The sequence below is a fragment of the Haliotis asinina genome, chromosome 5, assembly GCF_037392515.1.
Source record: "Haliotis asinina isolate JCU_RB_2024 chromosome 5, JCU_Hal_asi_v2, whole genome shotgun sequence".
Classification (NCBI taxonomy): Eukaryota; Metazoa; Mollusca; class Gastropoda; order Lepetellida; family Haliotidae; genus Haliotis; species Haliotis asinina.
The window spans coordinates 13,070,779-13,088,051 of NC_090284.1; the positions used below are offsets into that span (position 1 = coordinate 13,070,779).

Genomic DNA, 17,273 nt, shown 5'->3' on the forward strand with positions numbered 1-17,273 from the left:
TTTTCGTGATGGATTATGCTGTGGTCGGTGAAGATCTCACTACTTAAAGACGCTATGACATCAAGAGCTGTAATAAGGGTTCAGTATAACTGTTGTAAAGTAAGATGTTGCTGTATTTCAAATCTTCAGTAATGAAAGCTATTAGGTATTCTTGCTTGACAGGCACTATGCCTTGTGCATGGGAAGCAGAAAGTTTTTCTGACAAATTTGATGTCAAGACTGTTCGGGCTCCTGGTACACTCCTGAGTTTGGGACCAGTATCGTATGACCAGAAATCATTGAGAATTTTAGGAACATATTTAATTGTATTTCTGGTATAAACATCTATAACCAGCTATCACATGCTTGGTTTCATTCAAGAGAGACAACTCTGTTAATCCTTTTTCATTAGTTATTGAAGTTATCCCCTATTGTTTACTTGCTTGCAGACGACATTTTCAGTGATCCTCAGTATGGATGATTTAGAGAAACAGAAGTTGATTTTATAGTGTTATAACAAAGAAATCAGATCAGCTAAAGTGATTTCAAGTAGAACAGGCATCCATTTGTCCTCTGTTTATCATGTTCTGAAAAATACTGCAATAGTGCAAATGGATATGGCATTTAGCACCAGGGATTCACAGGTAGGCCCAGAAGATTGACTGTCAGTAACAGGAGGTGGCTTGGTATTCTTCTTTCTAAAAACAAAGGAGTTTAGAAAACTTTAGGCTGGATATGATTGATAGAGGAACTGTGACTGTCTGTAAGGAGACAATTCTAACTGAGCTGCATGCAGTGGGTTGTCAGAAAAGTCGAGAAATTCCATCACCGGTCATGAAACCTGAACAGAAGGAGTGAAGGTTGAACTAGTGCTTACAGCATAGAAATCTTAACTGGGACAATGAGATTTTCTGAGATGAAAGTGCTGTGTAGCTGTTTCCTAATACACTTAAATTCTGGACCAAACAAACTGAAAACCTTTGTATGAGTGCCTAAACTACAGTCCAAAATTTAACATGTGGGGTGGCATATCTATGTTAGAAATTTTCCAGCAGGGCAACAACCCAAAACGTTGATCAAAGCATTCACAGGCCTGGTTTTGGACCCAAAAGATGACACTATTAGACTGGCCAAGCTATTGCCCAGACCTTAATCCAATAGAAAATGTTTGGGGACTTATGGAGGAAAATGTAGATAAGACAAATCTGACAAATATTGCTGAAATGAAAGCAGAGGTTGTCTGATATTGGGACAGCATGGACCATGACTTTCTAACTTCTTTGATCAGTAGTATGCCGTGCTCCATTGAAGCCTCCATTGCTGCCCATGGTGACTTGACAAAATGCTAACTGTTCACCTGTCTGTTATGTTCTGCTGATATTATAAGGGTAACGCTATTTTTCAGGGCATTATCATTTGCAAAAGCTCGAGGTCTTTCATTAACTGCCCGACGAAGGATGGCAGTTGAAAAGACGAAGGAGGGCAGTTGAAAAGACCGAGGGCTTCTGCAAATGATAATGCCCTGAAAAATAGCGTTACCGTTATTATAGCTAAAATGAATAGAATTTGTAATAAAATAAGAATATAAACAGCGGCATCGGTTTAGAAGCATTTACTGCCAACAACAAAACGGAGGTCACTGACACACATTTTACTAATAAAGTCATGTCATAGAATAACACAGATGACGTCACTATTGAGCGTGACGACATTCAACCTTGACCTTTGCTCATACTACCAGCCGCCATTGTTTTCAGTGATCAACAACGTTAGATTTCAAGTCAATATTTTCATTGCTGCATGTTGTACTTTATGGTACAATTGTTATGGTTGGCACAGACAGGAAAGTGCAAAATGGCACAGGCACATGTAACGAATGTGAGCCAGATATATGGTCAATAATGAACCCAAGTTCAAACGAGCCGTAGGTGATTGAACTTCAACAGCTGAGCTACTTATGACGTCACCTAACAACGGGCTTGATAAAGGCCCGTCGTCAAGCATTTTGCAGGCATTGTCAAGTTCCAGTGGCCCGCTCACTTCTGATAACATGCGGTCGTTTTAATGATAATTCTATCCAATTTAGCTATAATCACATTTAATAATTGAGTATGAGTGAAAATAAAATAACAATTGTCAATAATTTCTGGTCATACTAAAGTTCAGAGTGTGTGGGTTGTAGATCAAGGCAATAACATGCTAGAACCTGTTGCATGTACACTGATGATGCAGGCACTGCTGCTTTGGAATGTGAATTGTCCAGTGCTTGTATGACATAACTGCTTGTTCTTTTGTGCATTTTGTCTGTCACGCTTGTCACATGCTGTCTCTGATATGCCGAGTTTGTCAACACCACATCCGTTAGTGGTTTTGCTGAAAAGCATGTGTGTTACTGTTGCTAATGTCAATGAGAGTAGACCCGTGAAGGTCCCGGGGTAGAATAGGCCTTCAGCAACCCATGCTTGCCATAAAAGGTGTCTATGCTTGTCGTAAGAGGCGACTAACGGGATCGGGTGGTCAGACTAGCTGACTTGGTTGACACATGTCATCGGTTCCCAATTGCGCAGATCGATGCTCATGTTGTTGATCACTGGATTGTCTGGTCCAGACTCGATTATTTACAGACCGTCGCCATATAGCTGGAATATTGCCAAGTGCGACGTAAAACTAAACTCACTCACTCACTCACTCAATCAATGAGAGTAGTATCTCAAAGAGTGTTTTGTCATGGTGATTTCTGTATTTCTCCATTAAGAGTCCATTCCTTAATCAGAAGGTATAAAACTGGGCCAACTGACTATGGTTTCAGGAAGGTTTTCTTTAAAGTCAGAATGGTGTTCTTCATATCAGCGAGGGACAAATGATCATTCTGATTATATATTGTGTTCATGTGAAGTAGCAACATTCTTTAACTGTATTCACATAGCTTGTTTTCACATAGCCTTGTCTTCAAGGTAGAGGTGTGACTATATAGAAAATTTACAATATATGTATCCCAATATGTTGGAACGACACGATTCGATTAAATGCACTTCACGATATGCTATTTTAGTTATTTTCTTTAAAAACGAGTATTTTCATAGTAAGTAAATGTTCACATAACCGTCAATTTCTAGTGAAAATTAACAATTTTAAGGTCAAAGATACCACAATGCGATAAAAAAAGCATTCATATATTTATCGTCTTATAAATTATCATGATTATCGATACTACAATATATCGTCTCAGCTCTAATTCAAGGTCTGGCTGTTATATCAAAGTTTTGTGCCAAGACATTTAACCAGCTTTGGGTAATGTAATCAAGTACTGATTCCAAAGTAGACTATACAGTCTGTGATTGCAGTCTTCATAACTAGTGGTAGATGTATCAATGTCTGAACTGGCACATTGCATGTCACCATCAGGGTTATATAAGCATTCTAGAAGTTGGGGAGTCCATAATGAAGAATACAACTCTATGGATAGCAACTTTACTGCATAGGGGACAGAGGGGTAGTCTAGTAGTTAAAGCATTCACTTGTCCCACCAAAGGTCCAGGTTTGATTCCTCACATGGGTACAATGTGCGATGCCCATTTCTGGTGTCCCCTGCCGTAATATTGCTGGAATGTTGCTAAAAGCAGCATTAAACCATTCACTCACTCACTATTGCATAGAGGGACCTTTTGACCTTAGTTTGATATGTATAGGTTTGGCTGGTCCTGAAAGGTTGTCAGGATATAGATGAAATACTACTGACCACAGCTTCAGAAATATTTTCTCTGTGTTTGTATTACAAGTAGACGTGAAATGGTATGTTGTAAGTATCTGTAGGAGTGGAGTTGAGCATTGGTCTGCTGTGTCTACATAAGAGTAATGTGTTTGGCAGTGAAGTATTGTTGGTGAAATCAGTTAACAATGGTATGTAAAGTATCTGTTTGAGGTCAAGGGATGGATAACATATCTTGTGATGAAAAGTTGAGTCTTAGCAGGTATGAAGAAATGTATCTTGAAATGTGTAATATCAAAATGCATAGGTCTGAGAGCACTGGTTGTATTGGCGTCTGCTACCTGCTGGTGTTTCTGGCAATATGTCAAACAGTTATTGATTTTCAATCAATTCAAGCATTCCAATTTATGTATTTTTCAGCAAAAAGAATCATCTTTCAAGGAACAATATTATGAAATCCTCACTTGAACATTTTATTTTGTGAAACTTTAGGCAGCATACCTTATCCAGTCTGCGCTTCGAGGACATCATCAACGACGACAGAAGCTGAAGCGCTATCATAATGAAGAGGATTATGATGATGATGATGCATACCACAGCACAGCAAGTGATGATGCTGTCTATATGATACAGTCTTCCTTAAAGGGCCACTCAGCTCGCCGACAAAGAATGAGGAGGATGAGGTAAAACAGCATCTGCAAATGCTTGGTGTATTACATGCTTCCTATGTTTTAAACACATGGACAAAGGGACCATTCAGTGTATCTGTATCTGTGTCTGTATAGGGAAAATGTTTCCTGTGATTAAGCAAGTGTATTGTGATACTTCCAGTGTTTCCAACATATGGACAAAGGGACCATTCAGTGTATCTGTATCTGTGTCTGTATAGGGAAAATGTTTCCTGTGATTAAGCAAGTGTATTGTGATACTTCCAGTGTTCCCAACATATGGACAAAGGGACCATTCAGTGTATCTGTATCTGTGTCTGTATAGGGAAAATGTTTCCTGTGATTAAGCAAGTGTATTGTGATACTTCCAGTGTTTCTAACATATGGGCAAAGGGACCATTCACTGTATCTGTATCTGTGTCTGTATAGGGAAGTGCTTCTTGTTATGGGGCAAGTGTATTGTGATATTGATTTCAGCATACAATCTAAGGGAGAATTCATTGTACCTGTTTAGGGGAATCGTATCCTGTTATGGGACAAATGCACAGGTTAACTTCTCTGAGTGGCATTTTAAAATTTGGGATGTACCATATTGAACAAACTTTGGATACCAGCTTCTTGTATTTCATACAAGTGTGAATCCAGGTTCACATCACTTGGTGTTTCCAGCATACTGACATCATTCATTAATGTTTAAGATACATATCCTGTCACCAACATGTTCTTATGTTCCTAGAGCTTTTTGGGGTAGTGGGGTAGCTTAGTGGTGAAAGCGTTAGTTCATCATGCCTAAGATCTTGGTTTGAGTTCCCTTGTGAGCATAATGTGTAAAACCCATTTCTAGTGTACCCTGCCATAACATTGCTGTAATATTGCTAAAAAGTAATGTGAACCTAAACCCACTCAATCCTATGGCTTTTTTAGGATACAGGCCAAAGGACGATATTTCATATCCATTTTTCCATATTGTGATGCACTTAGTGTTGTCCAGATATGAGCAAAGGGACCATTCATTAAGTGTCTGTTGGAGATATATATAAGGTATGATTTCTTGCAAGACGATCTGGCAAAATAACTACAGTGCCCACGTAATGTCTCTATCTAATCTAGATTTTATGTGATTTCAGGCTAGATTCAACAGGGGATGATGATTATGAAGATGAAGGTCACCATGGTTATGCTGGCAGGGGTTACTCAGGTTCTCGACGACCGTCATCAGGTATGAAACATCACTGAACTGTAAAATATTCCACATATCTTCACTATCATTAATATCATGTCATAGCTGAATACAGAGATACATGTGGTAAGCATCTGAAGAGAGGGATCCTTTCATTAGTATTTATGTACATGCAACTGTAAATATTCTTTTACTTTTTCAGCTCTTTCTCGAGGTTCTTTAAAGGTGAGCAATGCTATTTCATCTCTGTAAGGTATCCTACAAAATTGTTTTGGAAGTTCTATGTGAATATCAGCCTTTCGGCACCCATGTGACAGTAGATGATAAAAGGGGGTTGTTTGGTTAGTCTTGTTAAGTATTTCAGTTGAGTATACTTGATTCATGCATGTGCATTGTTTCTGAACTTTGTAGATTGATGTTCATGATGTCAATCACTGGATTGTCTGGTCAAGATGCCATTATTACCACACTACCATCATATAACTAGAATATTACTGGATATGATGTTGAGCTGGGTTTTTTTTTTTTGGTTTTTTTTTAAGAATCAAAAATAATATGTAATACTACAATTATTTCTGTCCAATGATGTCTGTGCTGAAGAATCACTGGCTGTCTTTAGAGTACAAAGAGAATTTTACATGCCTTCCTTGTACCAGTACCCAGTCCAGTTCTGGTGTTGAGCAATACATGCAGTGTTACACAATATAACAATGTTTCTTACAATTGCAGAAAACGTATGCCACATATCCCAGCTCACGTCAAGCAAGCATGGACGACGATGATGACATCATGACCTGAGGGGAGGGTTACCATCCCCTGTCACACAGTGCCTGTAGCTCTCAACTCATACATCAACCCTGTGATATGTCACAATGCTAGATTGTCCTAGGACAGCTTACTTTGTGGGCCTAATTTGCTCAGTAGCTGTTGTCTGGCATGTTGTACTTTTGTGAATCAGCGTATTGCCTACATTGGCCAATATTAGTATCTTTGACAAGACTCACTGTATTATTAATACCTGTACAGAAGAACACCACTGTGTACATGTATATGGATTAAGTATTTCATAATTTATATGTAGGAATTACCCTTACATTTTTCTGGAGGCTGGAGTCTGTACCATGCTTTGGTATAAATAATGTTACAACTTTACTACCGCTGGATCTGTATTCTAGGCGAAGCTTAAAGGTTGAATAAATTAATATTTCAGGTAACATAGACCAAGAATAAAGGGACATTCAGTGGGTTCCTTTTTTCCCATTTGATTTCCATTTATGTTTGAAAAAGATGACTGGTGTAAGACTTGTGCTGGTTGCAATCACTCTCAAATTTGTATAATAAACTATAATAGTAACAATAGTATTTGGATACATTTCATGTTAAAGATGTATTTCCTGACAGCTGTTTCCAGGTGTGTTTTAGAACATTGGAGTCCCAAGTGAAACAGTGGGATGGTGCTGTTACCTGAAACAGTTTAATAAAGATGTATGAATCATTGTTAACTGCCTAGGTTCAGTAAAATTAGCATTATACACTTGTTTTTACAGCTGTTATGTAAATTTCCCATGTGGGAGGAATGTAGGTTTATGAAGCATGACATCTCTGTTTCATATTTCGACTTTTACCAGAGATGTCTGTTTGAGGTACTACATGTTGTGCTGCAATAATTTTATTCCAATATCTGGTAACTTCTTTAGTTTGTATTATGATAGTTTGCTTACATGAGTATTGTTTACACTTGTGCAAAATAATGCTTATGTATGTTCATCTTCAAAACAATTCAACAGCTTTTAAACAGCTGTGTAATTTGGTGTTTGGACTATCTGCAGAAGTATATTTACATTTATCTTACCTCACACATAAATATCTCTTTCTGATTGGTTGAGCACTCTTCTATTATTTTCAATGTATCCTTCTTACAAGCGAGTAACATTTCAATGCACTTCAGTTACCAATGCACCCCGTTGCCAATGGAAATTTATTGGTACCTCATGGTTGTACTTCTTTTTGTCGAATAACATTGATGTGTGGAAATTACCAATGTTTTGCGAATTCAAGTCGATGTAAGAGAGATAACTCTACATCTGTTTTTTCTTGTGTCGTCTGCAAAATCTATTTATGGTTATGAAAAGATTTGCCTCGCATTCCAATAAATAAATTTAGACAAAACGTTCAAATTGAGGCCGTGTGATTACTTAGAAGTGAAATTACACAGTGGCAACTTTACTGATACAATACCCGCGTGAAAAAACAGCACGTTGCAAGGTTCGAATCGTTTTATTCACACAGGTTCATTGAAGTGTACAATCCGATACCTGTGCTTAGAACAGTTCAGAATTTAGAACAGTGTTCGGTAAGATAAATACATTGGTCCCTTGGGGCCCGTGGGTTGAGGTACCCTCGATGTTTGTTTATGTCCCGAGCCCGAAGAGAAGAACCCTTAGCCAATCAGAAAATGATGTGTGTGAGGTAAGATAATATAAGTTGTTAACTGGTCACAAGGGGGCATGAGTTGATGTACCCTCGAACATAAACAAACATCAAAGGTACATCAGCCCATGTCCCGCTCTTGAAAAGGGAACAACTTATAATATGCAATTTTACACCAGGTAGAACTTGCTTCTTGAATCAGAGTTGTTGGTCTGCAGTCTATTGTGGCTTTTCTCTTATGTTATCTTCAAGCCCTAACATAACTCAAAGTTACAAGGTTGTACTGCAGTCTCTTTCTATTAAGCTTAAGTGAGAATTCCCTAGTCTACTCTATCAGCTCCTTTGGTTACTCAGTAGAAGAGGCCAACATAAATAATGTTTATCTGACAGACCAGTATTTTGTCTTCCCAGTCTAAAAGCATTGATTTTCCATACTAACAGGCACTGGCAGTTATAGGGCAGTGACAGTTATAGGAAATGTAAAAGCTCATCAGATTATCATCATTTTAACTTTTACCCACTTATGTACAATTGCATATATTCAAGTCATGCACATGTAAGCAAACAGCATGTAAACAAGATTAGCACATCCTTTGTAGATAATTGTATGTACTGTATTTATATACTTACATGCAATGATGTGCATTGATCAACAGGCGAGTTGTGGATTGGACAGATGAGATGTAAAGAGATGCAATAGTGTTGTCAGATCCATGACATAATTCCAAGAAAGATGTTCGAGACAGAACCATGGACAAATGAACAGCCTGTCAATATGTTGATATTATGAATTTGTATGGTTTTGTCTATTTCTACAATTTACAAGGGCATGTCTGATTTGGGTTTTATGTTACTGAATATGATAATTAATTATGTATGATGAAATCTAGATGAAACACAAAATGAAACACAAAATGAACAATGACAAGACACTATGCACAGTATTTTATGATCAGGCTTTTTATACATGGTGAATAGCTAAAAACTTTTTTTTTACTCTGTTGAGTAATATTGCATGGTGTCTTCACTTGGTAAAAACAAAATATTTAATAGTTAAATAAAATGTATTTACATGAGTCATGGAATGCATTTTTGTGTGAGTAAACAGTTTCCAACCCAATGTTATTTTTATAAAGTACATCCGGTACTCAGTATGTTTTACTAGACACTGGTCACCCTATGATAGTAGCATGCAGCTTCATTATGTGAACCTTTCATGGGTTATACCTAGGATAACATTACACCTGCACTCTGCATATCATAATGAGATGGTGTAATTTTACAGATGTGAGCCCTGTGCTACATATTCGCATCTCACATTCCACCAGTCTGTAGTCAAGGCCATCTATTTCAGTAGTTGCTTAGATTTTATGTCAGATTTGTTGACACTTACATGGTGTCATTATTTTTACATTGTTGAGTCTGTACTCTTTATATTTATTCTACTTTTTATAATGTACTTTTACCAGTTGTAACGAAAATGCACAATGAGCTGAGACTGGACAGGGCATCATTTCACAATGACTCGTAAACCACATGGTCCATATGATATGTCTGTTAATGCACCCTGCTCAGTTGAAATCATTCTCATCCCACAGAGTTTACTTGTCACATCTTCCGACAAACCTCTGTTCTAATGAGACCCTTTCATGGTTCATGTGTTAAGGATTCATGATTGTTGCAATCGGATTTATTTGTGCAATCAGCAACTTTGTTTCAAAATTGATCATTCTTGAAGCCTCAGTTATTTCCGTATCCATTTGGGGGAAACTATAACCTCTTTCCAGGTGTAATGCGCAGATATTCAGTCATCTAATGGTGAATCAATGGTATTTTCATATGCCTTGTGGACAAGCTAGCCATTAAATGTCTTGTGTGTCAGAAGACACACAATTGTGGACCCACATTGGTGAAGAGAGAAGGGAGATCATTTGTGTTGCTATGTTTTGACGCTATGTATTTTATGAGAACTGAGAAATATGTCAGTATTAGAACAAATGTTCGTAGGATGATATGATAAGTAATCTTGAGCTGGACTTTTTAGTGTTTAGCCCACTTTTGAGGGCAGCAATGTATACATTGGGATATATATATATCCAGCTTGAGGAGGTTCAGGGCATAAAAGAAAGAACAGAAGTTGATGATAGAGTACACAATCTGAAAATACAATGTGTGAAATGTCTTTGCACATAATGGTGTCAGTCAGTGTATCTGTCAGTTGAAGCCAGTCATTAGGACTACCATAGCAAGAAATAAGTCTCCAGAGAAACCGTCCATATGTAATAATTTATTTCTAATTGATGATAGTATTTATTCTTTATTCTTCTTTTGATTGTGTACTCCTATTTTTGTTGAGAAATTCTGTGATCTATAATAAATGTTACATAAATCATGTCTTCTCTTCTTTGTGGAATATCATTTGAGCTTGACAGTGAACACAGATAAGATATTCGACTTCGTTTGAAAAGGACATGGGTTTCTTCACAGTATGCAGTTTATTCAGCATCAGACACTGCATTATGTCCATACTTTGGCATATGTAGTCAATAATCCTTGTGAAACATCACACGAAGACATCAAGTGTTGGAACACCCTCTACTTCACCAAGTAATTACTTTAAACGTGTCAACAAGCAGATTTTCTGGTATAGGTTATGTTTTCACAAATATATTTACATTGAATTGAGGGAACACGATGACATAAATCAAAGGATACATAAAGCAGTATCTTCTGGCAATGTGGCAGCTCAAATATACCTAAACATGCTAAAGATATCAACTCCATTATGTCTAGATATCCCCATTTTGGGGCATATTTGACATGAGTAGTGTCACACACACAAACACCACTAACTTACACTGTCTCAGAGAACAAACACTTGCACTTCCCTTGACTCCACATAGTATCGGTTTAGTCTTTCTTTCTCTTCCATCTTACAGAACACAGACAGACATGAAACCTGTCATGTGCCAACACTGACACCCCCTGCTTCCCCTTCTTCATCTAACAAACCAAAGGATTTGTACACCTTGTGCTGGCGAGAATTGCGGAGCTTTTTCAAATCTTCTGCATATTGCTGCTCTCGCACCAGCTGTTTGCGTTGTTCATCCAGTTCGGCCTTGTGTTGGTGCAGTGCCCTCGTTATCTGTATCAGGCCCAGCAGTTTTCGCCTCAACTGCCGGTTTTCTGTCTTGATTTGGTTTGTGTGTTCCGTCAGACACTGGGTAGCCTCCTAGAGAAATGAACAAGTAGTCATGGGCCAGAGTAGGACAACAGCAAGCTTCAACTGACTAATGAGGTTTTATATAAATATTAAGAGGTGAACATAAATAATATGCACAGCAAATATCGACTGAATACCTGTATTAGAACCTAATTCTTAGAACTTAATGGTAGCAAGCAAATTGAGAACAACTGACATTTCTACCCTGGTAAGAAATGCAATCACAAAATGAAAAGATTCAGACCATCCATGGTCTTAACTTGATCACCAAGTCTTGTCAAGGAAACTAGTCCTAAGTCCTCAAGAAGGATGGACTCCAAACTTAAAGGTAAACAACCCACAGTAAATCCATTGACAAATTTTCCAGTCTCAGTACTGAGTGAGTGAGTGACTTGGGTTGGGTTAACACTACTGATCAAAGAAGCATGGAACACAAATGACTCACTGGTTATATCCTTGCAAGTAGGGGACCTCATACAGTAGTCAAAAATGTATCATACATATTCTGAAAATCGTACAGTTCCTAAATGCTGTTAAATATGAAGCTTATCCAATGTTAATGTCCCAAGCCTGTCCACTATTCAGTGAAACTCTTGTGTAACATATTAAATACAAATAATGGTTATTTATGGGCATTCACCATCATTCTTAAAATGTGTTTCTATTGAGCTGTAAATGAAAATAGTGAGTGTGTGAGTTGAGTTTTATGCCACACTCAGCAATATCCCAGCTATATGGTGGCAGTCTGTAAATAATCGAGTCTGGACCAGACAATCCAGTGATCAACAACATGAGCACCAATCTGCACATTTGGGAATCGATGACAAGTGTCAACCAAATCAGCGAGTCTGACCTCCCAATCCCGTTGGTCACCCCTTACGACAAGCATTGTCGCCTTTTATGGCAAGCATGGGTTGCTGAAGGCCTATTCTACCCCGGGACCTTCACAGGTCATGGAAATAGAAATACTGCTGTATCGTTCACCATGTGACATGTTCTGCAGAATACAACTGTAATCAAAGCAGTAAGGCCAAATCACTGAATAAAAATATCTATCTTAAATATGATGTGATACATTATCAGAACAGCTACCAAGTACCATTGTGCCATTTATTTACATGTACTGCTAGCATTCAGAAAGTTGTAATGCAGGTCATACCGCCAGTTAAATCTTATTTCCTTACATTAGTATTTAGGGTTCCTATGAAGCTTTTAAGTATATTGTTAGCACATTTCGATTTGTACCTGAAATAGTTAAGCCCTCTATCCTATATTAACATGAATGTGCTGTGATATGTAATGCCCTGTAATCACTCCCAGGCCGAAACATTCTAACCTACATATGAAATCAATGTACTGTAACTGTGGTCTGACCTTATTAGCCTTTTTCTCTAGGGTTGATATCCGAGTTTCAGAGTCCAGCTGGAACTCTCGTTTCTCTGTGAGAAAATTTGACTTAAGTTGCTGGATTGTCTCAGAATGCTTGGCACGCATCAGCATCACTTCCTTCTCCAGGTTGCGGATCTTGGTAAGCTGTTCTGTCTGGAGGTCCTGTATACAGCAACAGAAACACCATGGTCACTTACACTGAAATTTCAGTACTTTGCATGCTATAAGAATTCTATACAGTTAACAACAACCTGTCTTGGATACATGTACTACATTTAAAGTTAAAGGTCAAATGCAACCAACAAATCAAACATAATTAAAACACAATTATCACTTATTAATGACATATAATATATATTGCTGCTTGTAAAAAAAACAAATAAACAAAATTATAAGCTTACAATCTCAATTCAAAAGTGCAATATTTTGTACTTGGGCTTACTTCCCTCGTAACAAAGCCCTCAGAAGACAGAACCCAGTCAAAGCAGGTGGGTGTGCACTCAAGTGAAACGACGGCTTCCGATTGGCTTGTTCATTTGCTGATATGCTGAGGGCTCATTGTGTGTACAGAAAAATGAGCTGTTTGATGGGCATTTTAGAAGTATGGCCAGTCACAAGAACGCAAGATTCTTTATGGATAACAACTTCATTTATTGTACTTGATGCATCGTTTCAGTATGGATTCATATACCGTGGTCAAACAAAATCATATACACTAGAGGAAGTTGTTATACATAAAGAATGTACGTAGAGATGTTGGGTTTTGTAAATACATGTTCTTTAAATTTGCATTTGATCCAATCAAAAATCATCTCAGTAGAGATGGTGAACTACTGAGCGGGACTTGAAAGTTATGGGAGTTTGTATGAAATTCTGTCATATCCAGTCATCCGAGAAAAGTTGATGCAGTTTGTTTGCAAACCACAGACATGAAAACATGTCATGTGTACAAGTGTCACACCTCCCTAATTACATGATGTGGCAGAGACATGACTCGGGTGCACTAGTCTATTTATTTTGTTTATGGCGTATAGCCAGGTAGGTGTTAAGTTCAAACTGCATATGGTCAATGATTGAAGCTGTGTATTGCATACTGTCATGAGCAGACAGACAGGGAGACATATAGGTGTCAATAAACCAGACATTGAGCTTTCTCTGTGACAGAGGCTGCTTACCACAATCAAGAAGTTTTTTATGTAATATGTAGATTATTTACACAATTAGACTACTGCTCATGACCTCATACTCTGGAATGCATACTGTTCAAGCCCCGGCAAACCTATTCACTGCATATGCATTATGGGTGCTGCACAGCACAGCTGTTGAAACCACTTTTTCCCCCAGCACTGGGGGAAATTTAGTGAATCGTTTGAACTCAGATTTCACAGGCTTTTTTTGCATTCCGTTTTCTTTTTCAACTTTATAGGTTGAATTGGCATTTTTGATGATTTGTTTCGGTAAGTGCATACTGAAAGGTATCAGAATCTGCAAAGTTGTGTTTTTCATTGCATGTGACCTTTAAGGAGATAATGTCTAATGAATTTAGGTATCTTTGAGGTGTACATTTACAAAAACAGTGTTGCATCTGTCACCATCTAATCACAATAAAACTCACAGCATACACAAGCCAAAGGATATTTCAACAGTCAAAGTGACAAACCAGGATATCTGTTATAACATTTCAGTTGCAGAGTTTGAGTACACATGCTGACCTTGTACTCCTGAAGGTCACTCAGTTCCTGCTTTGTCTTCATCAGCATATGCTGCTTCTCCAGACGCACAGTCTCCAGGGCTGGGCAACAGAAGACACAATGGATATCAACAACAGGAGACAGGAGACACAGTGGATATCAACAATAGGAGACACACTGATACCAACAACAGGAGGGACAGTGGATATCATCAAAAGGAGACAGTGTATATCTACAGTAAGAGACACACTGATATCAACAACAGGAGATACAGTGGATATCAACAACGGGAGACAGTGGATATTTACAATTGGAGACACACTGACATCAACAACAGGAGAGACAGTGGATATCAACAACAGGAAACAGTGGATATTTACAATATGAGACACACTGATATCAACAACAGGAAAGACAGTGGATATCATCAAAAGGAGACAGTGTATATCTACAATAGGAGACACACTGATATCAACAACAGGAGGGACAGTGGATATCATCAAAAGGAGACAGTGTATATCTACAATGGGAGACACACTGATATCAACAACAGGAAACAGTGGATATTTACAATATGAGACACACTGATATCAACAACAGGAAAGACATTGGATATCAACAACAGGAAAGACATTATAGATATCAACAACAGGAGATGAACTGATATCAACAGGTAACACTGGTATCCAACAACAGGAAACACCATGGATATCAACATCTGGAAACTATCAGTGGATATCAACATCAGACTTGCTGAGTTCACACCCACAACAGCAGACATACTAGATATCAATAGAGGATACAGTGGATCTCAACAACAGAAGGATCACTGATGATATCAACAACACAGCAGATAATAACAATAACATATGGTGAAAACATACATACTCCAAAATTCACCCCAGCACTACAAATACATGTATCCTAGGAAAAGAAAAACCCAACCAAATGGAGAGACAACAGAATCCCTTGGATCTTTTACTGTGATTCCCATATCAAGACATACTCTGGAGCCTTGAAGATTTGACTTTAATGGCAATGTAATTCATGCCATATTTTGTTCACCTACAAGTGTCCTGCAATCAAGAGGATACAGTGTCTAATTGATTAACATGTATAGCAGTTTAGCATCAGTGACTACAATAAGCAACTCAGTAAACTGCCTACCTTTCTTTTTCTCTTCAAACTCCTCCTCCATGAGCTGTTTCTGCATCTGAATGTTGCGTATCTCCTGCTTGTTGTGGTCGCTCAGTGTGATGATCGCAGTCTGACGCTTGCTGGTCTTCTTCTCCATGTAACTCATGTACTCATGCTGGAATATACACACATAAATAACAAAAAATAATCAAAATTTAAGAGAGAGACAGATCATCAAAATAGGTTAACTATATATAACTTAAAGTTTGAATTTCTTCCTGCTAGCCTTTGACATCCAAGATGATGATATTCTCCAATGGCAAGAAAACCATGATCCTGAATATGAACTTGGTTGTGTGTGAGTCAAAACTAGAATATTTCCATGTTGACAAGATTTTTCAAACTATTGCTACCTTTAGTTACAGAACCAATTCTTCCTTAATTGCCTCTGTTCCATCATGTCATACTTACAGTTACAAGGGTGACAACTGCATAAACCAAATGACAGCAGACCTCAGTGCACTCAAAATGGAAGACAACTCTGCATGCCCCCATGAAATGGTTCACACATTGAAAAGAAACAACAAGCCTACACATATAAACCAGTGTGTCTCTGTACTTACACTCTCCACACGAACTTTGTGAGCCTCCTGTTGCAACCAGTCATTTTCTTGTCGTCTGAGAGAGGGAGTTAAGTAATTATAAAATATCTCATAAACACTTCAAGATTTAATGTTCACAAAGCAAGACATGGGCATTTATACCCAAGAATCTTATCTTGGAGTTTGTATTAACTTTTTTTATAGCATACAAAAAACACATAATGATATCTTATTTACAGTCCATTTGATTCCAAAGTGAACAGATGAATTGCAATCTTTTCTAGGGAGCTAGAATCATAATCTAATCAAATCTAGGATTAGAAACTGTGGTCCTGTAAAATAATAAGGCATTTGACTTGAGCATTATGTCAGTCAATTCAAGCCAGCATTTATGACATTCATTTTATTAGAAACCATAATAATTACAAAAATAACAAAGAAACTTACTTGGTAATCTGAACAGCTTATTTTCCACAAAATATTCTAATATCTTTTCTTCATGATACACAAGAAGTAATATCTTGAAAACATCCTTATGCTTTCTAGCATTCAAATGGAAACAAGAGCAAATTAGTTTGACATCTTGTTTGTGCCGACCGACAACTAAATGTAGGCCTGTACTGCATACGTTGGAATAGAGATGGTGAGAAAAAGGCTGCACCACACTAATGTCTGCTCCATTTTCAAGGATACAAATCTTCAACCTTTTTCTTAGCATTTTCAAGTTCTTCTGTGACCTTTTCTAACCTAGAAATTAACAAAAAGAGAAATAATCTTCTAGAGCATGATGCATAATGTTGACATCGGTCTCAATGTTTATTATATATAGATATTGATAATCAGCCAGTCATGAAAACCCAACTCTAACAATGGCTCTAATTGACTAACTGACTGTCAGTAAATATTGTCAACAAAGATGTTATAAAAGTAGGAAACTGCAAATTTACTGCTTCAAGGATATACACTTAGGGTAGCCTTTTACACATTATTGAACAGAAATTATTTGAATAGTGTAGACCTATAGATATCCAAACTTACTCTTGCTGCAATAAGATCTCTTTCTCAGTAGGTTCTGGCGTTTTTGGTCGCTCGTGTTCATTAGATGCTTCATCTTTTCCATTTCCACCTTTCTTCCCTTTTTTACCTTTTTTCCCCTTCTTCTTCGGTGGCATCTTTAAACAATCAAAGAACGATCGCGTTTAGACGTTGCTCGGCAACGAATGTTAGCTTCGTTTGAATTGGTAGTTTCGTATATAAGCGCAAAT

At 37.7% G+C, this 17,273-nt stretch overlaps 2 protein-coding genes across 3 annotated transcripts in view; one reads left to right on the plus strand and one right to left on the minus strand.

Moving 5' to 3' along the window:
* Window positions 1-10,358, plus strand: part of LOC137283172 (IQ domain-containing protein E-like) — a 33,822-nt gene extending 23,464 nt beyond the window's left edge. The window contains exons 20-23 of one of the 2 annotated variants that reach the window (XM_067814613.1): window positions 4,181-4,371; window positions 5,484-5,575; window positions 5,739-5,761; window positions 6,266-10,358. In XM_067814613.1, coding sequence (XP_067670714.1) covers window positions 4,181-4,371; window positions 5,484-5,575; window positions 5,739-5,761; window positions 6,266-6,334 — 375 coding nt within the window. In that variant the 3' untranslated portion in view covers window positions 6,335-10,358. The remainder of the gene's footprint in view (window positions 1-4,180; window positions 4,372-5,483; window positions 5,576-5,738; window positions 5,762-6,265) is intronic. The other variant, XM_067814615.1, reaches the window with a different exon arrangement.
* LOC137283174 (coiled-coil domain-containing protein 166-like) lies at window positions 10,245-17,233 on the minus strand. The gene is made up of 7 exons (XM_067814617.1): window positions 17,047-17,233; window positions 16,702-16,755; window positions 16,030-16,084; window positions 15,437-15,581; window positions 14,291-14,370; window positions 12,564-12,740; window positions 10,245-11,198 (listed from the first exon to the last, which is right to left on the minus strand). The coding sequence occupies exons 1-7, from the start codon at window positions 17,178-17,180 to the stop codon at window positions 10,929-10,931; spliced, it is 915 nt and encodes a 304-aa protein (XP_067670718.1). The 5' UTR covers window positions 17,181-17,233; the 3' UTR covers window positions 10,245-10,928.
* Between the last annotated feature and the right edge of the window lie 40 nt (window positions 17,234-17,273).

Coding starts and splice junctions, on each gene's coding strand:
- LOC137283174 (XM_067814617.1), bottom strand. CDS start 17,180: ATGCCACCGAAGAAGAAGGGGAAAAAAGGTAAAAAAGGGAAGAAAGGT. Junction 16,085..16,701: donor AAGAAAAAGGTTGAAGATTT/GTATCCTTGAAA, acceptor TCCCTCTCTCAG/ACGACAAGAAAATGACTGGT. Junction 11,199..12,563: donor TAGAGAAAAAGGCTAATAAG/GTCAGACCACAG, acceptor TCATTTCTCTAG/GAGGCTACCCAGTGTCTGAC.